This window comes from Erpetoichthys calabaricus, chromosome 4 (genome assembly GCF_900747795.2).
Source record: "Erpetoichthys calabaricus chromosome 4, fErpCal1.3, whole genome shotgun sequence".
NCBI classification, from domain to species: domain Eukaryota; kingdom Metazoa; phylum Chordata; class Cladistia; order Polypteriformes; family Polypteridae; genus Erpetoichthys; species Erpetoichthys calabaricus.
The window spans coordinates 55,061,438-55,080,783 of NC_041397.2; the positions used below are offsets into that span (position 1 = coordinate 55,061,438).

The window sequence follows — 19,346 nt, forward strand, 5'->3', positions numbered from 1 at the left end:
TAGAAATGTGTGATTCCCAGAGGAAAACATGGAGGGGGTTTTGTTCCTTATTCCACAGACTGTATCTTTATTTATAGTTTTATTTTCAGAGAACAATTAGTCTTTGACAGTTTTAAAGATGACCTATATAGAGTTATTCATAAATAAATGTAAAATACAGCAAATTGCAAACCTGAAATGTATCCTCCTTTTTAACGATTCACAGGGTAAAGTAAAACTAATGCACTTTCTCAGTACTAATAATTAAATTTAGGTTTGAGTAATTACGTCACACTATATTAACAAAAAAGGTGCTGCAGAAATGCTATGAACACCTCATCATTTTTCAGGCTGTTCCACAGTTTACTGCTTCAGCTTCTTTAGCACACATAATGCCTTAAACAAAGTTATACCGTATTGTATATTGAATGCTTACTTTTTTCTTTCTTCCTGTAGGAACGTCAGCGTCTAGAGACCATTATGAGCTTGTGCTCGGAACTGACCAAAACGGACAAGGATAATGCAGTTACAACTGTGGCTGACCTGCAAAAAATCAACAAAGAACTTGAGAAACTCCAGTTAACAAATGAGGATCCAGTGTTCACTGATTCACTGCTTTGTCAAGAAAATGGTTATGACTCAAGGTCTAGAGATCCTTCCAGATCCCCAACGGTTTCTTTATCTGGATCACATTGCAACACCCTATTTAATCACAGCAGCACCAGTGAGAAAGATATCCGAGATTTAGGATTTGGGCTCCTGCTAAGTGATAGTTTGAAATCCACACTGCTGTCCTCTTCTAGTGCACAGCTTTCTCCAAATGCCTCTTTACAGCATCGATCAGCAAAGGTATAATTTTCTTGACATCACTTTTTTTTTGTATTTTAGGTGTGCATTTTTACATATCTTTTTGTTCACATTTTCCACTTATATAAACTCTAAACACAATAGTTTTATCAAGGATACCTACAGATACTTTTTTCTCTTTTTTAGATTCTAATATTTTATTCTAATTAGACTCAACTTCAGCTGTGGATCATCTGGAGCAACTCCCTACGGTTTTTTTTCTTCCCCCAGTGTTTTTAATGGTTCACATGTAATTAACATTTATTAAATTATGTAGGCATTGTAAACTCTGTTTTTAATATAGTATTCCTTGTTTAAGTTTATGTGCGTTAAGGTGAACCATAAGTGTCAAGGAGATAAGCTAATTCATTAATATATTTTTAATACATGTTAGATTTGTAAACATACTAAGTTATTGTAATTTTCAGGAAAAAAGTGTAGATTTTACATTCCATCTGCCTCTCATAACTTAATTCTGTTTTTTTTTCCCCATCTCACCTAGTACAATAATATTCTTTTATTACTGTACTATCAGTTGCATTTCTTTAATTGTAGTGTACAATAGTAGTAATAAATTGTGGTCTTAGGTAATTTATTCCATAAAATCAATACATGTTGACCAAATATAATAGTTAATAAACTCACAAGATGATTTGAATAACAGCTATGCCCAATATCCCAAGACTTATTTGACATTAGCATATATTTGGCAGAGGAAACACATTTTTTTCCACTGATTCCCTAAATCTGCTAAGAAATTCCATTAAATTATGGCAGAAAACAGAACTGTTGGAAAATCATAATGAAAACATAATTTTCAGTCTGAGACCACTTTTATAATATATTAGAATTGTGCATTGGTGGTAAATGCAAATAAATTTCATTTGCAGTATTTAATTTGGCACAAACAAGAAAATGTAAAAAGAAAATGAACAGGGGAATTAATACATTTAGTGGAATGTTTACAGTAAAGAAGTTAAGATTTGTAGGAAGGTTACAACGTAGCACTGTTCATTTGTCAACAGATGTTTTGTTTTTTGGCTAAAACTGATAACTATGTATGCGGTGATTGAGAACATTAATATTTTCACATTTGAACGTGAGTGCCCTCTTTTATTAAGAACGCTTCACATCTTAGAGCATTATTTTAGTTTCTGTACAGTTTTTCAATTTTTTCCTGTTATGTTTATCAGAGTTCTTTTTACCTATTTAAGAAATTGCTTGTTGTGGGCTTCTATATGTTACCAATGAACCTAAGCACTCGCTTTTATTACATTATATATAATGCCTTTGAAAAGTATTCACCCCATGGAAGTTTTCACATTTTATTATTATATAGGCTCACAGTGGATTTACTTTGGCTTTTCTGAAATTGATCAACAGAAAAAGACTTTTTAATGTCAAAGTGAAAACATATCTATTTTCTGTTTTAAGAGATCTCTTTTCACTGTGACGTGAAGGAGTATTGGTGTTGATCAGTGTCAGAAATGCCAAATTAAATCCACAGTGTTTCAGTGGTGTATAACAATAAAAAGTGAAAACTCCTAAGGGGACAAATCTTTTTTTATAGACTATACATTTTTGTTGCTGATCACTACACTTTCAAGTCCATTAGATTAGAAGTGTAATGTTAGAAATAAACATTCTCTCTTGGCATGGTGAAGTAGTAATTTGCATAAGATTCATAAAAGAAACTTTCAAGATTTCAGCTTGCTCTCTCTGGAGCACATGAATGTTCCTCAGTTAAAGATGAGAAATAAAATAAACACTCCGTATGCTCTGAACAATTTTAATACATATTCTTCTAAATCATATCAATCTGAATCAATATTCACTGAATATCTAAAATTACCTTCTGTGAATGTTAAATAAATGACTGATATTTTTACTTTAATGCAAGTAGCAAGTGCATTCTTGTTTTTGGCTGTTTACAGATTTCCAACACGTTAGAAGAGGAGAGGATAAAACAAGAAATAGTTTGTGTGGAGGATGAGCGGATACATGTTCTTAATAATCTGGAGGAGCTGGAACAGAAGATCAAAGACCTCAGTAATCAGATGGAGGAGTCTGCACGTGAGGTATACTGTCCAACAACATTTATTTCTATAGAACATTTTTATATAGCTTAGTGTATCTTAAAGTGCTTAACAAGATGTCAAATAAAATGCTGCAAGAAAAAAAATTAGAAATATAGTAGATAAGAATAAGAATTAATAAACAATATACCAAAAGTAATAAATGAAAGTAAATAAATTTGCACGTAAATAGCAAGTAATAGATAAAATATTACTTATTTCTAGTTTTGTTTTTAATTCTCAAAAACAAGTCTGATGCTATGGTCAGAGGACAGAAGAAATAAAGAAAATCTCCAGGTGGGGGGGAAAAAAATTCTGCAGGGGTACCAGGACCAAAAGACCACGCCTCCTATCATTGTTTAAATTGTAACAAAAAAACTCTTAATTTGACCTTTATGTCCTGTATCTCTTATAAGTGTTCTTTTAATCATTTTATTTATTTACAGTCAAAAAATGTCACAGAACAGTCACAGAAATTGTAATTCATAAGATTATATACAGTAGCATTGCCCCTCTGAATTTTAATACCAGTTAAATTAATTGTAAAGTATATTTTCAATAGTAGGAAGTATACACAAAGTCATCAGTGTCTATTCTGACTACTTTGTTGTTAAAGACCTTCAGTAACCTGAAGTGTGCAGGGTTCTTGTAAATACTTCTTCTTTTGGCTGCTTCCTTTAGGGGTTGCCACAGCAGGTCATCTTTTTCCATATCTTCCTGTCCTCTGCATCTTGCTCTGTTACCCTAACTTCTATTATAATTGACTGATGGGTGTATCAGTATATGTGTTCTATAAAAAAGTAAATAAACATTAGATAGACAACCCTCTCTGATCCTTCTAGAGCAGTACACTGTTCCATTTCATTAAGTATAACCCCCCACCCCAAAATGGAAGTGGAACTCTGCCTTATACTTTTAATAGTTTTATAATTACATGACCTTTCATAGTCCAGTTTAGGAAATCATGTAAGGAAGATCTGAAATAAATTGCTTTTATTGTAATAACAAGCCTGTGTACACAATGAAGTACGTTTAATGAAACCTGAGCACCTTCAATACAACCATATACTGTAGATAGAATAAAGGCAACAGTAAACATCATTTTGTAATTACAGTCCAAGCACAAGTTTTCTACAAAAACTTAATCATACAGAATAGCAATTTCAAATAATAATACAATGATAATTCAGTGTCTAGAATTCGATTATTTATTGCTGTATCACTTTAAAATATAGGAATTTCTTGATAGCAATCCTTTACATGATGACAATTTATTTAGAAAATCTTATGCTATTACAGTACAACTGTCTGTTTCCAGAGGTAGTACTGGACCTGTAACATCTGGTGGCATTTGTTTTTATTGTAGACCAGTAACGGCGCACTGCACAAATACACTTGACTTGAGCATTCCTAGTTTTCATCCTCTTTCTCTGTACGTTTAGCATTAGTTTGCTCAGAGGTTGATGTGCTTGCTGTTTCCTGAGCAGCTCTTCCTTACTCCACCCTAGTGGCCCGCTGCTTCTCTTCTTTCGTCGGCATCTTTTCATGTTAAAACTGATTAAGTTAGTTTTTGTGTTGCAATTACTTAGTACATTTTCTTTAATCTATCACTTAATCTGGCACTTAAGTCTTCAATCTGCCTCAAAAATGATTAGCGAAGGTGGTAGGGAATGAGAACGGCGCCCATACGCATGCGCTGCACAGTGGCCCTGCTGCACACTGCCGAGAGTTGATTCTACAATGAAATAAAAATAAAAAGAGTAATAAAATCACCACCCTGAAAGCAGATAGTAGACATCACGTAGTATATGTGTACCAAATTTCAAGTCAATAGGTGAAACAGTTTGCAGGCTACAGGTGATTTAAAATCCTGGACAGACAAACGAACAGCCACGGTAACGTATTATAGAAGAAGATTATTATTTAATGAGTTTGCACATTTCATGCTGTAGATTCAGTTTGTGCAAGGCTTTCCTAATATGGGTTAAAAAAAGTTACTTTATATGATGAATATACGTTATTGGTTAGATCAGTTGTTCAAGTTCAGTCTTACGCTAGCTACAGGTTTTTATTTCACAATCAGTGAGTCATTTTCCTTTTATTTGTTCTGATTGTTTAATTAACTGATTTTCCTTTTCCTTTTATTTTGCCTTTAGAAAAGCACAGTAGTGTCAGATTTACATTTAAAGGAAATGAATACATTGTTTTTTATGTATCTTTTAATGTGTTTTTTAATTCACTTTTTCTGGGGAGTTTGCTTTCTTAATTGATTCTGAATACTGGCAATCCACATTACTAACCGAGAATGTTAAACCGGATGGACGCAGGGACATCCGGCCATGGGCCGTGGACGCAAAAGACGTACTGCACAAGCGCCCCAAGAAATACGTACTGCGCAGGCGCCCCAAGAAATGAGGCGCCGCGACCACAGAAAAAAGGAGTCAAACGCCGGCGACGCACACAGCACCGCACGAAACCCATTGCACACGAAACTAGCACACAAAAAAAAGAAGCCGCTCGCGCCCCACAAATCCCACACCCACCTCCAAGCACCCCCCCCCCCACAAGCAATGGACGGGACACACACAAAGAGGAGGATTCAACAAGCCCCTGGCACACAAAAAAAAAGAGGCCGCACCCACCCTTACAAGCAACGGACAGGACACACACAAATAGGAGGATTCAACAAGCCCCTGGCACACAAAAAAAAAGAAGCCGCTCGCGCCCCACCAATCCCACCACCCCCTCCAAGCAACATCCCCCCCCCCCCTCCTCACACGCCGGCAAAGCACACAGCGCCGCACGAATCCCATTGCACACGAAACGGGACGCACACAAAGAGGAGGATTCAACAAGCTCCTAGCACACCAAAAAAAAGAAGCCGTGACCGCCACACAAAGCCCATTAGACACGAAACGGGACAGACTACGGACATGGCACACGAAACATTCACAAAAACAACGATTCAGACCCACAAACACTCTAACATCAATAAGAAGTGACACCCAAAGCCCCATTTCTGAAGGAACCGTCCGTATTAAACATACGTCATCTCAACACCTTCACACTATGCAGCATAGGTGGATCTCCTTACACTGAAGCACTATTAACCATTCAACTGCAGAAAAGGCTCCATATTAACAGTGAGTGCGATCCTCCTTATTACTTATCCATATTTCTCACGCTGAAGAACAAACAAGTCATGAATACACGATCACAGGTACAAAACGATACGGCTCGGATAACGGGACCAAACACACGAACCCACATGAAAAAACAAAATACATGGCGGTGCATACAACATGCTTCTGAACCTCCGGAAGAAAAAATGTCTCGGCTCCAAAAACGCAAAGCTCAACTAACACATTAACAGAAACGAGCGCATATGGTCAGATACACTGAACGTAGACGCATACAGCACGCATCTCAAAGTGCTGCATCGAAACAGGCACGGATTCAAAACGAAACACCTCCCGTCTCAGACATACAGAAACAGCAGCAAAGGGACAAAATAAATAAACGCAGACGTCTACACCGCGCATCTGGAATGCCGAAAAACAAGCAGGCAAGTCTCCAAAAAGAGAAAGCTCAACTGACCGACATACAAAAACGAGCAAGACCCAATACAAACAATGCACGCAGTAGACTACAATGGGCTTCTCACACAGCACAGGGAAATCGATTACAGCTCCAAAACAACACGTCCCAAATACTACACATACAACAACGCGCCTCTCAAACGGCACAAGCAAAAGATGCACGTCACGGACATCAACGACAGACACCTGCTAAACACTTGCACCAGTTAGCTGACAACGCGTTCAATAATGAGTCCACTATTCAGGAAAATTCATTGGGATTAATGAATGTCATTTGCAATCATTGTCATTCACTTAACTTCCCTGAAGAAACAACTGACAATACAAGTAATGAATTTACACGTTGTTGTCAAAAGGGTCAAATTAGACTGCCTCCTTTACATTCATATCCTGAATATCTACAGAACCTTCTAACTAACGATGTACCTGAAAGTGAAAACTTTATGAACTGCATTACATCCTACAAATCGGTATCCACTATGAACATGAACAGTGGCACTGAACATGACATCCGTCTTGCAAAACTGTTAATTATTGATGAATGTACAATGGCATCCAGTCACTTACTCAACACCATTCATAAAGTTCTACAAACGTTGATGAATAATAATATTCCCTTTGGAGGAAAGGTACTTTTATTAGGAGGAGATTTTAGACAGTGCTTAGCTATTGTTCCACATGCCATGCGCTCAGCTATTGTTCAGTGCACCTTAAAATACGCAGACAATTGACATTGCTTTCAAAAGATACAGTTAGTACAAAACATGCGATGTCCAGATCCAGATCATAACAATTGGTTATTACATCTGGGAGATGGTACACTCACCAATACAGATAGACTTCACCCAGATATTAGTACAATTCCTCAAGCCTTTATCTGCGACGACTTAGTTACAGAGATATTTGGAACAGCAATCTCATTAGACCAAATGCCCCTTTTAACACAACGCGCTATATTATGTCCAAACAATATTAATGTAGAAAACATAAATACCCAAGTCATTGCATTACTTCCTGGAGAGACACAACTCTTTCTAAGCTCTGACAAAGTTGACTCTGATCACGACAATGACCATCTTCATTGACCTTACAAGTTCTGACCTGAAATTACCTTTTACACTTAAAAGGCGTGTGCAAAGAAATTTTCCAATAACCCTTTACACTGTGCCACACACTTTATTGTTTGCTTTCTATTTGCATCATCTACACCTTCACACTATTCTATATCTCATTCATACATCACGCTCTTTGTCATTTCCCAACACCAGGGGTTGGCGAGCGAAGCGAGCAGGGGGCGGAGCCCCCTAGTTAATGATAAGCAGAGAAGACACCAGCGCAAATGACTCTGAATAATTCTGAATTATAACTCTGAATTTTTATCACTCTTTAATTTAATATTGTTTTTTATCAGTATGCTGCTGCTGGAGTATGTGAATTTCCCCTTGGGGATTAATAAAGTATCTATCTATCTATCAGTCTCTATCTATCTAATTCTAAATAATTAAAACGTTAAAAAAAAGAAGTAATTCTTACTCCTCTAAAACATATACGTTCCTACTTCTTTCAGTAAAATATGACATTGCATAACCTGTTTGTATTTTTTACATCAATAAAAAAGCAAAGAATCTGGGAAATAACAGCTTACTTAAGGTAGGAATCCAATTTAAAAAAAAATGTTAGGAAGAAAACCTGCAGCCACAGAGGGCCCTCAGGACTGAAACTGAGAACCACTGGGTTAGGTGACTAAAAGTAGTACTGAGCAAAGTAAGAGCTGAAGTGTAAGGTGAAAATTGTAGTTATTCTTTCATGTACGCAGGTTAAGTTTATGGTAAGTACAGATTTATCATCATGCATTGTCCGTGTTTTTATCCTTTGTTTTGTTCTAATGGAGCAAACTAAAATGTATGATTTGGATATGTTATTACATATTATTGTAGCTGACAATTTATGTAGCTACTGGAAATACATAGAAAGAACTGTAAATGTTACAATTGGTTTTCTCTTTTTTTCCTGAGGGGAAGTCTATTACTAAAATGTTTCTGCAATTGAAAAAACTATTGAAAATATAATGATGTGTAAGCATGTTGTCAGTGTTAATAGGAAATTAGATATCTGGTGGTGCACCAAACATTGGTGTGGTTTTTCAATTTGGAAACTGCAGTGTTTTGGATATTAGATTACAGACTCTACTATAGGAAAATTTGAGGACGTTTAAGCAGACAACTGGGAGGAAAAGAGTGGGATGTTTTCTGACAGCTAATAAATTATGTAAATTTAAGACATATTTAAGAAAAAAACATGAAAAAATTGTAATATCCATCTTATTTCAGTTTTCTTCCTGTTATGGTATTTCCCCTTATTTTGGATTCATTTTTGTAGCTGAACTTAAAATAAACTTGAGTTTATATTAGTAGTCATTTGTTTTTAGTTCATTCATATCCTGAAAATATTTATGCTGGTATGATTTTTATGCATTTCCTGCAATTCCAGGAAACCTGTGCAAAGGAAAAAAATCAATGCTTTAGGTAAGAGGTTTTAGTGTACACAATTTATATAAATATTTAAAGGGAAATGTCACATTGTATATATAAAAAAATGAATATACTGTATTGTAGACGCTTGTTATTTTTAAATAGGGCGGACTTACTAGGAAGCTCTGTGTATTTTTGTTTTCTTGTCTATAAATTGTTCATCTCTACTAACAAGTTGTAGTTTTTTTTTGTTTGTTTAACAATTACTTTTACATTATTTTGTGATCATTATTCACATGACTGCCTCAAGGTTTTCTGTAAGAGAAAGACAATATAATGCAAAATAAGCCTAAATATGTGCAATAATATACATCACTAAATAAAGAGTTGGAACCTTGCCTTGGATAATTTTAGCAAGCTTAAGTATGCTAACACAAATAAAGACAATTCAAATAGATTTTTATTTAAATATTTTGTCAAAAAAACTTAATGTTACATAATTAGCAGAAGCAATTTCTTGTCTCTGACAGCATTAGAGAACACATGTGTTGCCTAACAGTAACCTCTACCAGTTTTTGCAGTGTTCCTTCAAAATTTTCACCTAAACAAATTACTAAAGATTTGACTCGGGTCAGACAGTGAATGGTCTCCTATATATGTTTGCCTGCTAGCAGTCCCTGATGTCCCTATACCAATGAGTGATCCTTAGAAAATCACATCTCCAAGGCAGTTTCTTAGTCCTACAAGTCAGTAGGGGGATCACTTTGCTGCCACATGTTGGACTTTGAGTTAATCTTGTCCACTTACATTCTTTCCAGCCATGCAGTGTTTCCAGTGCACAAACTTCCATGGTACTTACAGGTACTTAACAGCACATGCCAAGGCTTACTTGCTCACTGGTTGGCCCCTACTTATTACCTGGTGTGTCATTTGACTGCTAGTATTACTTTTCCTCTGAGACTCCTGATGAAGTCATACCCTGCTCTCTGGTAATTTTGCTTGCTCATCCCTTCTAGTCAGTTAACTGTCCAAAGTAGGCATACTTTTTTATTTTTTGGACACTAGTAACAATCACGCCACTGGAAGCCAGTTATGTTGAAAAAAAAAACACAGAGTTCATACACAAAAGACTAAAAAAGGGAAAGCCACAAACATCAGAGAGAGCCTCCCTCTGCTTTAAGATTTCATGCTTAATGACTTATAACTCCTTGCGCAGTATTAAACTGTCATTACATAGAATATACCAATTCAGAAATCTCTATATTTAAATGTAAGACACTCTGTACTGACACATGCATCTTATTCATTTCAAATGAATGCAGTTATTTTTCCACCACTAGAAATGAGATGTAATCTTTTTATACAGTACATATGTGTTTGCACTGATAATCTGCATCTGTTTGAAAGTTTAAAAAACAGGATAGATATAATGTATCCTGTTTCTGTCAGAGTATTCTGTCATAGTATTGCCAAAGAACTTTCTTTAATTTAGTGACTGATTATGAAGATTAATTGTTTATTTTTCAGCTTGATATGGAACGTGCATTGTTGGATGGGGAACATGATTCAGAAATGACACAGCTGCAACATGAAAAAGAAGTTTTGGACCAACTGAATGGGAAGATAGCTGAGCTTGAGACTAATGTTATTTCAGAAAAATGCAAGGTAAGATGTACATCTTTTTTATTATGTTCTGAAAGGTCCTTTTTGTTGTGATTTAAGGTAAATTTATGTAGCTTGTGATACATAGAACAGCTGTTAAAGTTAGCAATTTTGTTTCTCTGTAAAAATTCTTTCTTAAACTTTAAAAGAAAATAAATGCTTCTTGTGCACTTAATCTATGCATATTTATGACCTCTGGATAAGTCCTAGAATACTAGCAGTTCCAAATCCAGACCATGAATTGAGGTAAGTGGATCCCACACCTGCTGACAAATGATGTGAACATGTTGGTCAGTTTGATATACCACATACGTATTGAAGAAATGTAGAACTTTTTCTTCATTTTTGTGGGACTGAATGCCACTTATCCTACTATTAATAGTCCATCACTTGAGAATGTATAACTGATTAGCATTCTACAATCCCAAAAGATCTAGAACTGATATTGCACAGCTTTTACACATATTTTAGTGACTTTTTTTGCTTGTGGTTTTTGTTCAGCTGTACTGTACAGCAGTCATTGCACAGAGTAAACTTTTCATATGCCACTACTTTCCTTGGTGTGAGATTGTGTGTCTGAGAGACAGAGAATACGGGAGTGTGCTTCATGCAATGGGCTGATGTCCCTTGCACTATTGTTTCCTTCCTTTTGACTTTTGTATCTAATAAAGACTCTGGCCTCTTCCAACAAGGTACAGAAATAACTGTTGAATTGTTAATGATCAAGTGAACGTACAGTACAGTATTTACCTGTTTAGTGAAGGTGATAAGTATTTTTTTTTCCATTTTCTTAATTCTTTTGTTTTTATTTAACAACAAGGGGGCTAACTCCCTGCTCGCTTCGCTCGCCAACCTCAGTGGCCTGCGCTACTAGCCAGCCACTTTGCGTCTCTGCCGCTCATGTTGTGAAGTGGGGGGCTGAACGCACCCCAAGGAGACACAGTCGCTCCTCCGAAACTACCTCTTAAACTGTGATACAATGGGAAACAAATAGGTTTTTTTTTTTTTTTTTTTTGACCTCCTCTTTTCTCGATCAGCTGCTGGCTTGCTGCTGCCACCATGCCGCATGATCTGCATCTCGCATGGCGCTTCGAACATTTAAAAGCCGGTACAGCAGCTGTCTTTGTCATCTACTTTGTTTTTAATTTCTGGCCCCGGGCATGGTTAAATTTGTTGGCACAAAGTCTTGTCTCACAGGACGTGAGTTCTTGATATTTTTTTAGTTTATAATTTAAAATACAGAATAAGCAGAAAATCTAAAAACATCACATTGAAGTTAGATAAATTCTGAAAAGAATGATGCCAAACATACTGTATATATGTAGGCTTTAAAATAAGCCTGATTTAAAGCGTGACAAAAAAGTTACATAAAATCGTTGCACTTTTAGGCTTAGAATTTTATATATAAAGAGTAGATGTATACACTTTGACATAAGGTATAAAGGGAGATTACCACTCATGACATTCATGTTGCAAAGAGAAACAGGAGTAAAAAGATAATTTTAAGAACGGCTATTCTATCTGGACAATTTGAGACAAGTTCCTAAAATTAGTATTTTTTGTCCTCTGAGGCAAACTATCATATTCTTCCATATTTGAGTGTGTTGAAATTTGTGTGAAATTATATAGTGTTTTTTATTATCCTGTTATTACCCCCCCGCAAACACACACGCACACACACACATACTTTTGTACTGTTTTACCAAATGGGGTGGGGTTGGAGGGCAAACAGATGTCATAGCCCAGAGTCACCCGATTGGGGTGAGAACAAGTTGTTGTTTGCTGTATAAAATGAAAAGTCCACATTGTCTAAATACTGACTATCTTCTGCATGACAGCAGACTGTCTGAATGTGTATGGCTTTTATCAATATTTAAGAGGCTTTCATGTCAGATTTTTGCTGACACTTAGTTTGCATGCAATGTTCCTGGTAATGGAAAGATTTATTTTGATTTTAAGCATTCCGTAGCTTATTGCAAGTAAGACGCATTTATTTATACAATGAACTTCAACTTTTATTTTAAGTATAAAGACAAAACCAAATCTATTGTGGACATGGGTTTAACAAAATGTAGCCACTGACTTTAGTCAGAATGTGTTTGTGCTTACTGTATATCATCCATCAAATTTGCTGTTTACTTTGCATATTTCTAGGTGAACTTGAGCTAAACTGTCAAGATTTGTTACTAAAAGACATCTGCTTGTATGTTTAAGTTCTCATTTTAGAATAGCGAATTTATAACAGCAATGTAGCAAAATGTCAATAGAACAAGTTAAAATGAAAATGATGTATAAAAACAATCATATAGGAATATAGTCTGTATTTAAGATAAAGAATTGGTTTTCTCTAACACTGTTAGTCTAAGACTATTCGGATACACTTTTGGCTTGGCCCAGCTGGCTGGGGAATACACATCTGGGATTATAATCAGATAGGAAAAAGTGGCATTAACTTGTAAATTCAGTGGACCATCTAGCATCAGTAATAAGCTGGCAGATTGAATATACAATCAATTCAGATCTCAGCTGTTTGGTAAACTTTATTTTGTTGATATGTTTACATTGGTGTTATATTAATGACATAAAGTGCATAATGTTTTACTTTTGTTTTGCAAGGGTTTGTTTTGCTAGTACAAATAAAAAAAAAGGTGATGCCTATTATAGTGGCTGCAAAAATATAGGAAGGTTATCCAGTTACTGTATTCTTGGTTTAAGATGCAAATGAACAAAGTATTGATAAAGTGTTTATTATGAGGTGTTCTACAGAAGACCCTTGGTTTTTGGGAAAATGAAGATGGCTAGTTTTTTACAATAGTAAATAGCCTAATCATTGTCTCTGCCCTCTCTCGTTTGTGCTTAGAGAATGAAAACATTGAGCATAATTGAGTTCAGATGTGTTTACAACGTGTTACTTTTAGGCATTTTTTTGTTAGTACTAAATATTTAGTAAGTAGCAAAATATTAGATGGAGCTGGGTATGGGATAAACAGCACTCATAATTTCTAAGTAAAGATCTTCCGGCGTATCTAGTTAACTCTGCCAGCTATCTGACATTGAATCATAGGGTTTGAATGTACATGATCCTGCCCAGTGCAGATGGCTTCAATTTGAAGAGCAGGAATGGGGAGGATCTTTTTTGAAAGTTAATCACCCAGGCCATCTGTGTTCTTAATATACACAAGTACAGCTCTGTGTTAGTTTATCTATTTGCTCATTCTCTCTGTCAGCCTTTCCTTACTTAATTAGTGCTTTAAGCAAATGTCTTATTTTTGTGATAGCATTATTTGTGGCTGTGTCAATAAAACTGCCTCTTCACATTTCCAGAAAAAAAAAAACTTTGGTCTTTCAAAATAATTTTTCCATAGGCTCCATGAAATGTAATGTATAAAGTGTGGTGGGCTGTTATCATCATTTTCGGTTTAGAATGTATAACACTTTATATTTGTTCCCTTTTAATTTTCCCAACCTTTCAATTCACTACAAAGGAGTTAACTAGTAAGGGGATAAAAATGAATAGGAAAAATATACTGTATATATAAATACCTACAAGTGCAGCAGGAGAAATTTTCTAAACATATTATAATATTTAATATTTGTAACATTCATGATTGGATTTTTCATTTCATTTGGCTTATTTCCATATTTGTTTTTATGTACTTCACCTTCTTTTGATAGTTTTGTACCTGAGTCTCCTTTACACTGTATGACTGTAACCATATATGTGGTCTTGATCCTCCTCTTCGTTTTTTTTTTTATTTTGCTTGCATGTTTCTGTGGGGTATTACAGTAATAGGGTGTTGTTCCATGTTAGGCCTTATGGATGTGGTGAGAAGTTAAGCAAAATGACACCTTTTATTGGCTAACTAGAATGATTATAATATGAAATCACATAAACCAGTACTCCAAATAAATGTATGCTAATAAATAATTTATTAATTTCAGCACCCACTGATCCAGTTCAGGGAACATACAAACACATCTACTTGCACGGAGGCACTTTAGGATTATTTATTAGGCACCTAGTTGCTAAAGAAGAGTAATACTTACTCAAAATTTGAAAGATGTGATGTAATTTAGTCTAGAGATATAGAGGGCCAAAATTGCACTACAACATGAAGTACATTTTTTATGCATTTTTCAGAAAACTATAAATTGACAAATATGCAACTATACACCAACTATTTTAGATGTTAAAGACATATAATACTACAGAACAATCCCTGAAAATTTTATACATCTGGTATGAACAGTTCAAGTTATGACTTACGGAACATTGTCATTTTTTAGTAGCACTTGTTTAAAGTTAAAATAGGTCTACACCTTCCTTGTTAAAGCTTCCATATCTCAGAAACGAATGGAGATACAAGCGTAAAATTTTGCACAATATTTTTTGGGCCTAACAACATTATTTCTATGAAGTGTGAAGCAAATCGAATATGGTTAGTTGGGAGGCCTCTGTTGATTTTATGTGAATTGACCCAAATGTGTCTTATTGTGATATTTAAGCTTAGACAGCAGTATGATATGAGATGCAGTCTTATGCAGTAGTTGGGTTACTATTGACTAATTATGTTTTGCCAAATTACTAAATTGTGGCACTCTCAATTCCTAATTATTTTTATTAAGATACTGCATAAAACCCTTTTATTTATGTAGTTTTGTCTTGTTTTGTTTAGTTGTAACTTAGTGTCCTTTCTTGGATATTGTAACCAGCCTGTGCCTACCTGTCTGATTGGTTGTCAGCTAGTGAGTTAGCTGTATTAAACTCCACTCTTGCCTACAGAAAAATGAAGGAAAATTGTAGGGATTGGGAATTATGAAGCTAATAATAATTGATCTCTTTGAGATCTGGCATAGTATAGCATAATAGTAATGCTGAAATGAGTGAAGGCATCCTTAGTGTTTAATTTTTTGTTTGAAAAGGCTACCTTTTTACTTTTTCCTTGTTTTGTATTTGTTTTTTATACTGTACTTCATATTTTTTTGTTTTGTTAAGGTTTCATATTTTACATTCCATGCTTTTATTACAGTTTACCAAAGAGCATCCAAATTTAAATAAGGCACACTATAGAGCTGTAATTAAGGATGCATTTGATGAACTATCCAAGTGTATTACTGTATACTATGACTTGCACCATGTCCAGCTGAATGCTGGCTTTAGGTCTTGGTTCTGAGATTTCCAGTTCAGTAGAGGTTTGAATCCCCTCCTGCTAGAAACCACTTATCCTTTATCTGATAGGGTGCCATTTAAGGAACACACTATGTCAAGGCACTTAATATGTATCATGTAGTAATGCAGTACTTTCCCTTCATATTTTTGAAAAATATGTATTATGTATTTTTGGTTACTCGTTTTTTATATTTCTTTTTAACACACATCGTAAAATAAAGTCCCTTCACTAGTACATGAGACATTTTGTTCTCTCTTAAGAGAACAGAACAGTTTTTGTTTGTCTGTGTAATGGTAACAGGATTGATGGCAGCAGTTGTAGAGTTCCTGATACAAAATTTTATAGCTACATTAACGTCAAAATTTTTTGAATATATTTTCATTTTCACAGATTTACAGGAATGAAAGAGACTGATATACTGTATGATTTGCAAGCATTTCGTAATAAATAATAAGCATGCTTACACATCACCTGCTACGGTCATTATGTTCACATCTAATTTCAAGAATATTTTACAGTTTGAATATTCAAAATTGGAATTTCTCAACTAGAATTGAAAGTTTCTGATCAGTGTTGTAGAATTGTTTGGTCAGTATCTGGTTTCTTTGCCATTCTTACAAAAACATTCGATTTGTGGATTTTAGTTAGATAGCTTCTATTCTCATCAAAGAAAGAAAAACCTTCTGTCCAATAGGAAAGAGCAGTGTTTTGATCTCAAGTAGAAAAAACACTTACCTACTGGTACACAAACCAAGATGTTGTTAGCTGACTGACTCCAGCTGTGCTATGTTTTATCCTTGAGAAAACACCAGTCAGAAGTCAAGAAAAATATGCGGTGGCCATGAAACAGAGTACCATATTTACTCGTGTACCACGCACCCTCGTGTAAGACGCGCACCCTAATTTTTACAAAGAAAATCACGAAAAAAATTTGCCCCGTGTACGACGCGCGTTGTGATTGTATAGGAAGAGTTTAGAGCACGTTTTCCACGAAATGCCCTCTGTTTTTGTTGCATGACGAAAGAGCGAGCGAGCGAGAGAGAGAGAGCACAAGCGCGCGAGAGATAGTGCGTGCGAGCGAGAGAGAGAGAGAACGCGAGAGAGAGAGAGAACGCGAGCGTGCGAGCGAGAGAGAGAGAGAACGCGAGAGAGAGAGAACGCGAGCGAACGAGCGAGAGAGAGAGAGAACGCGAGCGAACGAGCGAGAGAGAGAGAGAACGTGAGCGAACGAGCGAGAGAGAGAGAGAACGCGAGCGAGAGAGAGTGCACGCGAGCGAGAGAGCCCAAGCAGAAGAAGTAAACATTACAGAAAAAAATTTCGTTGTGTATGACGCGCACCTGATTTTCTAATGTTAATTTTCCGGAAAAAATATGCCCGTGGTACACAGGTAAATACGGTATTTAAATTTATTGAGAGAGTTATATTTTTCTTTGGTGTGCCTCACTAAAGAGAGTGAGGTTAATCAATTTGTTTTGTTGAAATTGACTGGCAGTAACACGGTTAAACAAAAAAGAAAAGTTATTTACCTCCGGCATTGAGAAGTAACAAAAGAGTTACAATGTACTACTGATGAGATAAGACCACATCCCAGTTACTGGATTATAATTTCCAACAAAAGAATATCCCTCCCAGATGAACAAGCCTCTATTCTAATATAGGTTATATGTAGTATAACAACAGGGACATTCATTTCTATAGCACTTTTTCACATGAAACATGTAGCTCGAAGTGCTTGACAAGAAGTTAAAGAAAAACTAAGAATTGCTGAAAATAAATAAATAAAATGAAATACAAAAAATAATTAAATAATAAAAATAAAATTAATACAGACTTGTGTAATACAGATGAACAAGTAAGCATAGAAATGGTATTGCTACACTTATTTTTTGAAGTCTGTAATGATTATAATGATGAGTCCAATATTATGGTCAGATGGCCATGAAGTGTAAGAAAATAAAAACTCCAGTTGGCAAGATGCTAGAGGAAATAAACCTGTAGGGGTACCACGGCAAAAAAACCATCGAATCTCCACTGGACATTCTGTTGAACAGAATCTTGATAAAATAGTTCATTACTGTTTCATGCACTGTCCTAGAATATTACACGCAAGCTGGCCCATCCACATTCCATCTGAAATCACAGGCGGCTGCTGAGTATTTTGAACAAGGCAAGGTGCCACTGCTGAAAGCCAGGAAAGAAAAAAGAGAAGCAGAGGTTAGTAATGTTTTCAAATCTACAATGTATTTGATACTGCAGTGCGTATTACCTATAAGAACAGCTACAAATAAAAGTAACTTTTAAAAAGAAAAATGAAAATGTGTGTGTGTTTTTTTTATACCCCATAGTATTAGCTTTGCATATTTCTACAGGTAAAGTATTCCAGATTTTTGGTGCATAGGATTCAAGTCAAGCTGCAATTGTAGAGTTTGTGCACAGTATATCCTTGATACTCAGTACTCCACAAATATAAGCTTTTTTATCATATATAATGTTTGTTTATTTTTTTCATTTAAAAAAATTGGCAATATGTTTGGCAGGATGACACAAGTAGCATTGCTGCCTTATAACTCTATAGCACTGGTCCACTTCTGGTCTGATGTGCCTTTTTTTCTTGTCCATGTGGGCTAATAAATCTTAAAATACCTTGGTTCATGTGAACGTGTTTGTATGTTCTCTGTTTGACTAGTTTCAGTCCCTCTGTGACCCTAGCTGGATAAGTGGGTGCTAAAATTAATTGCTAAACTAGTTATTAGCTTATATTTATTTGCAGTAGTAGTTTATGTGACTTCTTATTTTCATAACGAATTTGCTACCTTAAAAATGAAATGGGCTTTGGATTACTCCCCTCACCCAGTAGTTCCTGAGATTTGCTGTACCTGCTGCTGTACATCCATAATCCAGTTAGACTAAAGCAGAGACTATCCAAGTTGCTTTAGGTTTAAAGCAGGAAGCAGCCCTGTAGGGAACACCAGTCCATTGTAAGATGCGCACATGCTTATAAATAGACCAGTCTGATCAGCTTGCACTTACCTGCCCATGTGTCTACAGCATAGCACTAGCCATATTTCCATACTGAAAATTTGCTTTATACAATTAAAAAAAACGGCTACAAATGAACTTACTTACTTACTTGTTCTTGTAAAATTGTTGTGAAAGGAAATAAATTGCCTTTTGCTGTTTTCTGAATTATGACCATAAGGTATGGCTGGTACTTCACAGTTCCAGGAGAAAAGATTCATGTCCTGGTCCAATTCACTGTTGGAGTGGACTTTGTTAATTTTCACTGAGTTTACATGAATTCGCTTCTGGGCATTCCTGTTTTCCATCTGCATCCCAAACTTGTACTTGTTAAGCTCATTGGAAATTCAAATTTCCCAGAATGAATAAGAGTAAGCGTGCAGTGAAGGGGCCTTGCGATTAACTAGCAACCTTTCCAAGTATAGTTCCCTACTTATACACCAAATTTTGCGCGGATAGGCTTCACTCCGCAAGAATCAGAGTTGGACTACCTGATTTGAAATATGGATGGTATAATTGTGGTG

General features: G+C 35.6%; 1 protein-coding gene across 10 annotated transcripts in view; it reads left to right on the forward strand.

The window, feature by feature from the left end:
- Nucleotides 1-19,346, forward strand: part of phldb2b (pleckstrin homology-like domain, family B, member 2b) — a 313,692-nt gene that overhangs the window by 168,747 nt on the left and 125,599 nt on the right. For all 10 annotated transcript variants that reach the window (XM_051926504.1, XM_051926502.1, XM_051926503.1 and 7 more), the window contains 3 exons: nucleotides 436-828; nucleotides 2,760-2,903; nucleotides 10,498-10,635. In XM_051926504.1, the coding sequence (XP_051782464.1) occupies nucleotides 436-828; nucleotides 2,760-2,903; nucleotides 10,498-10,635 (675 nt within the window). The remainder of the gene's footprint in view (nucleotides 1-435; nucleotides 829-2,759; nucleotides 2,904-10,497; nucleotides 10,636-19,346) is intronic.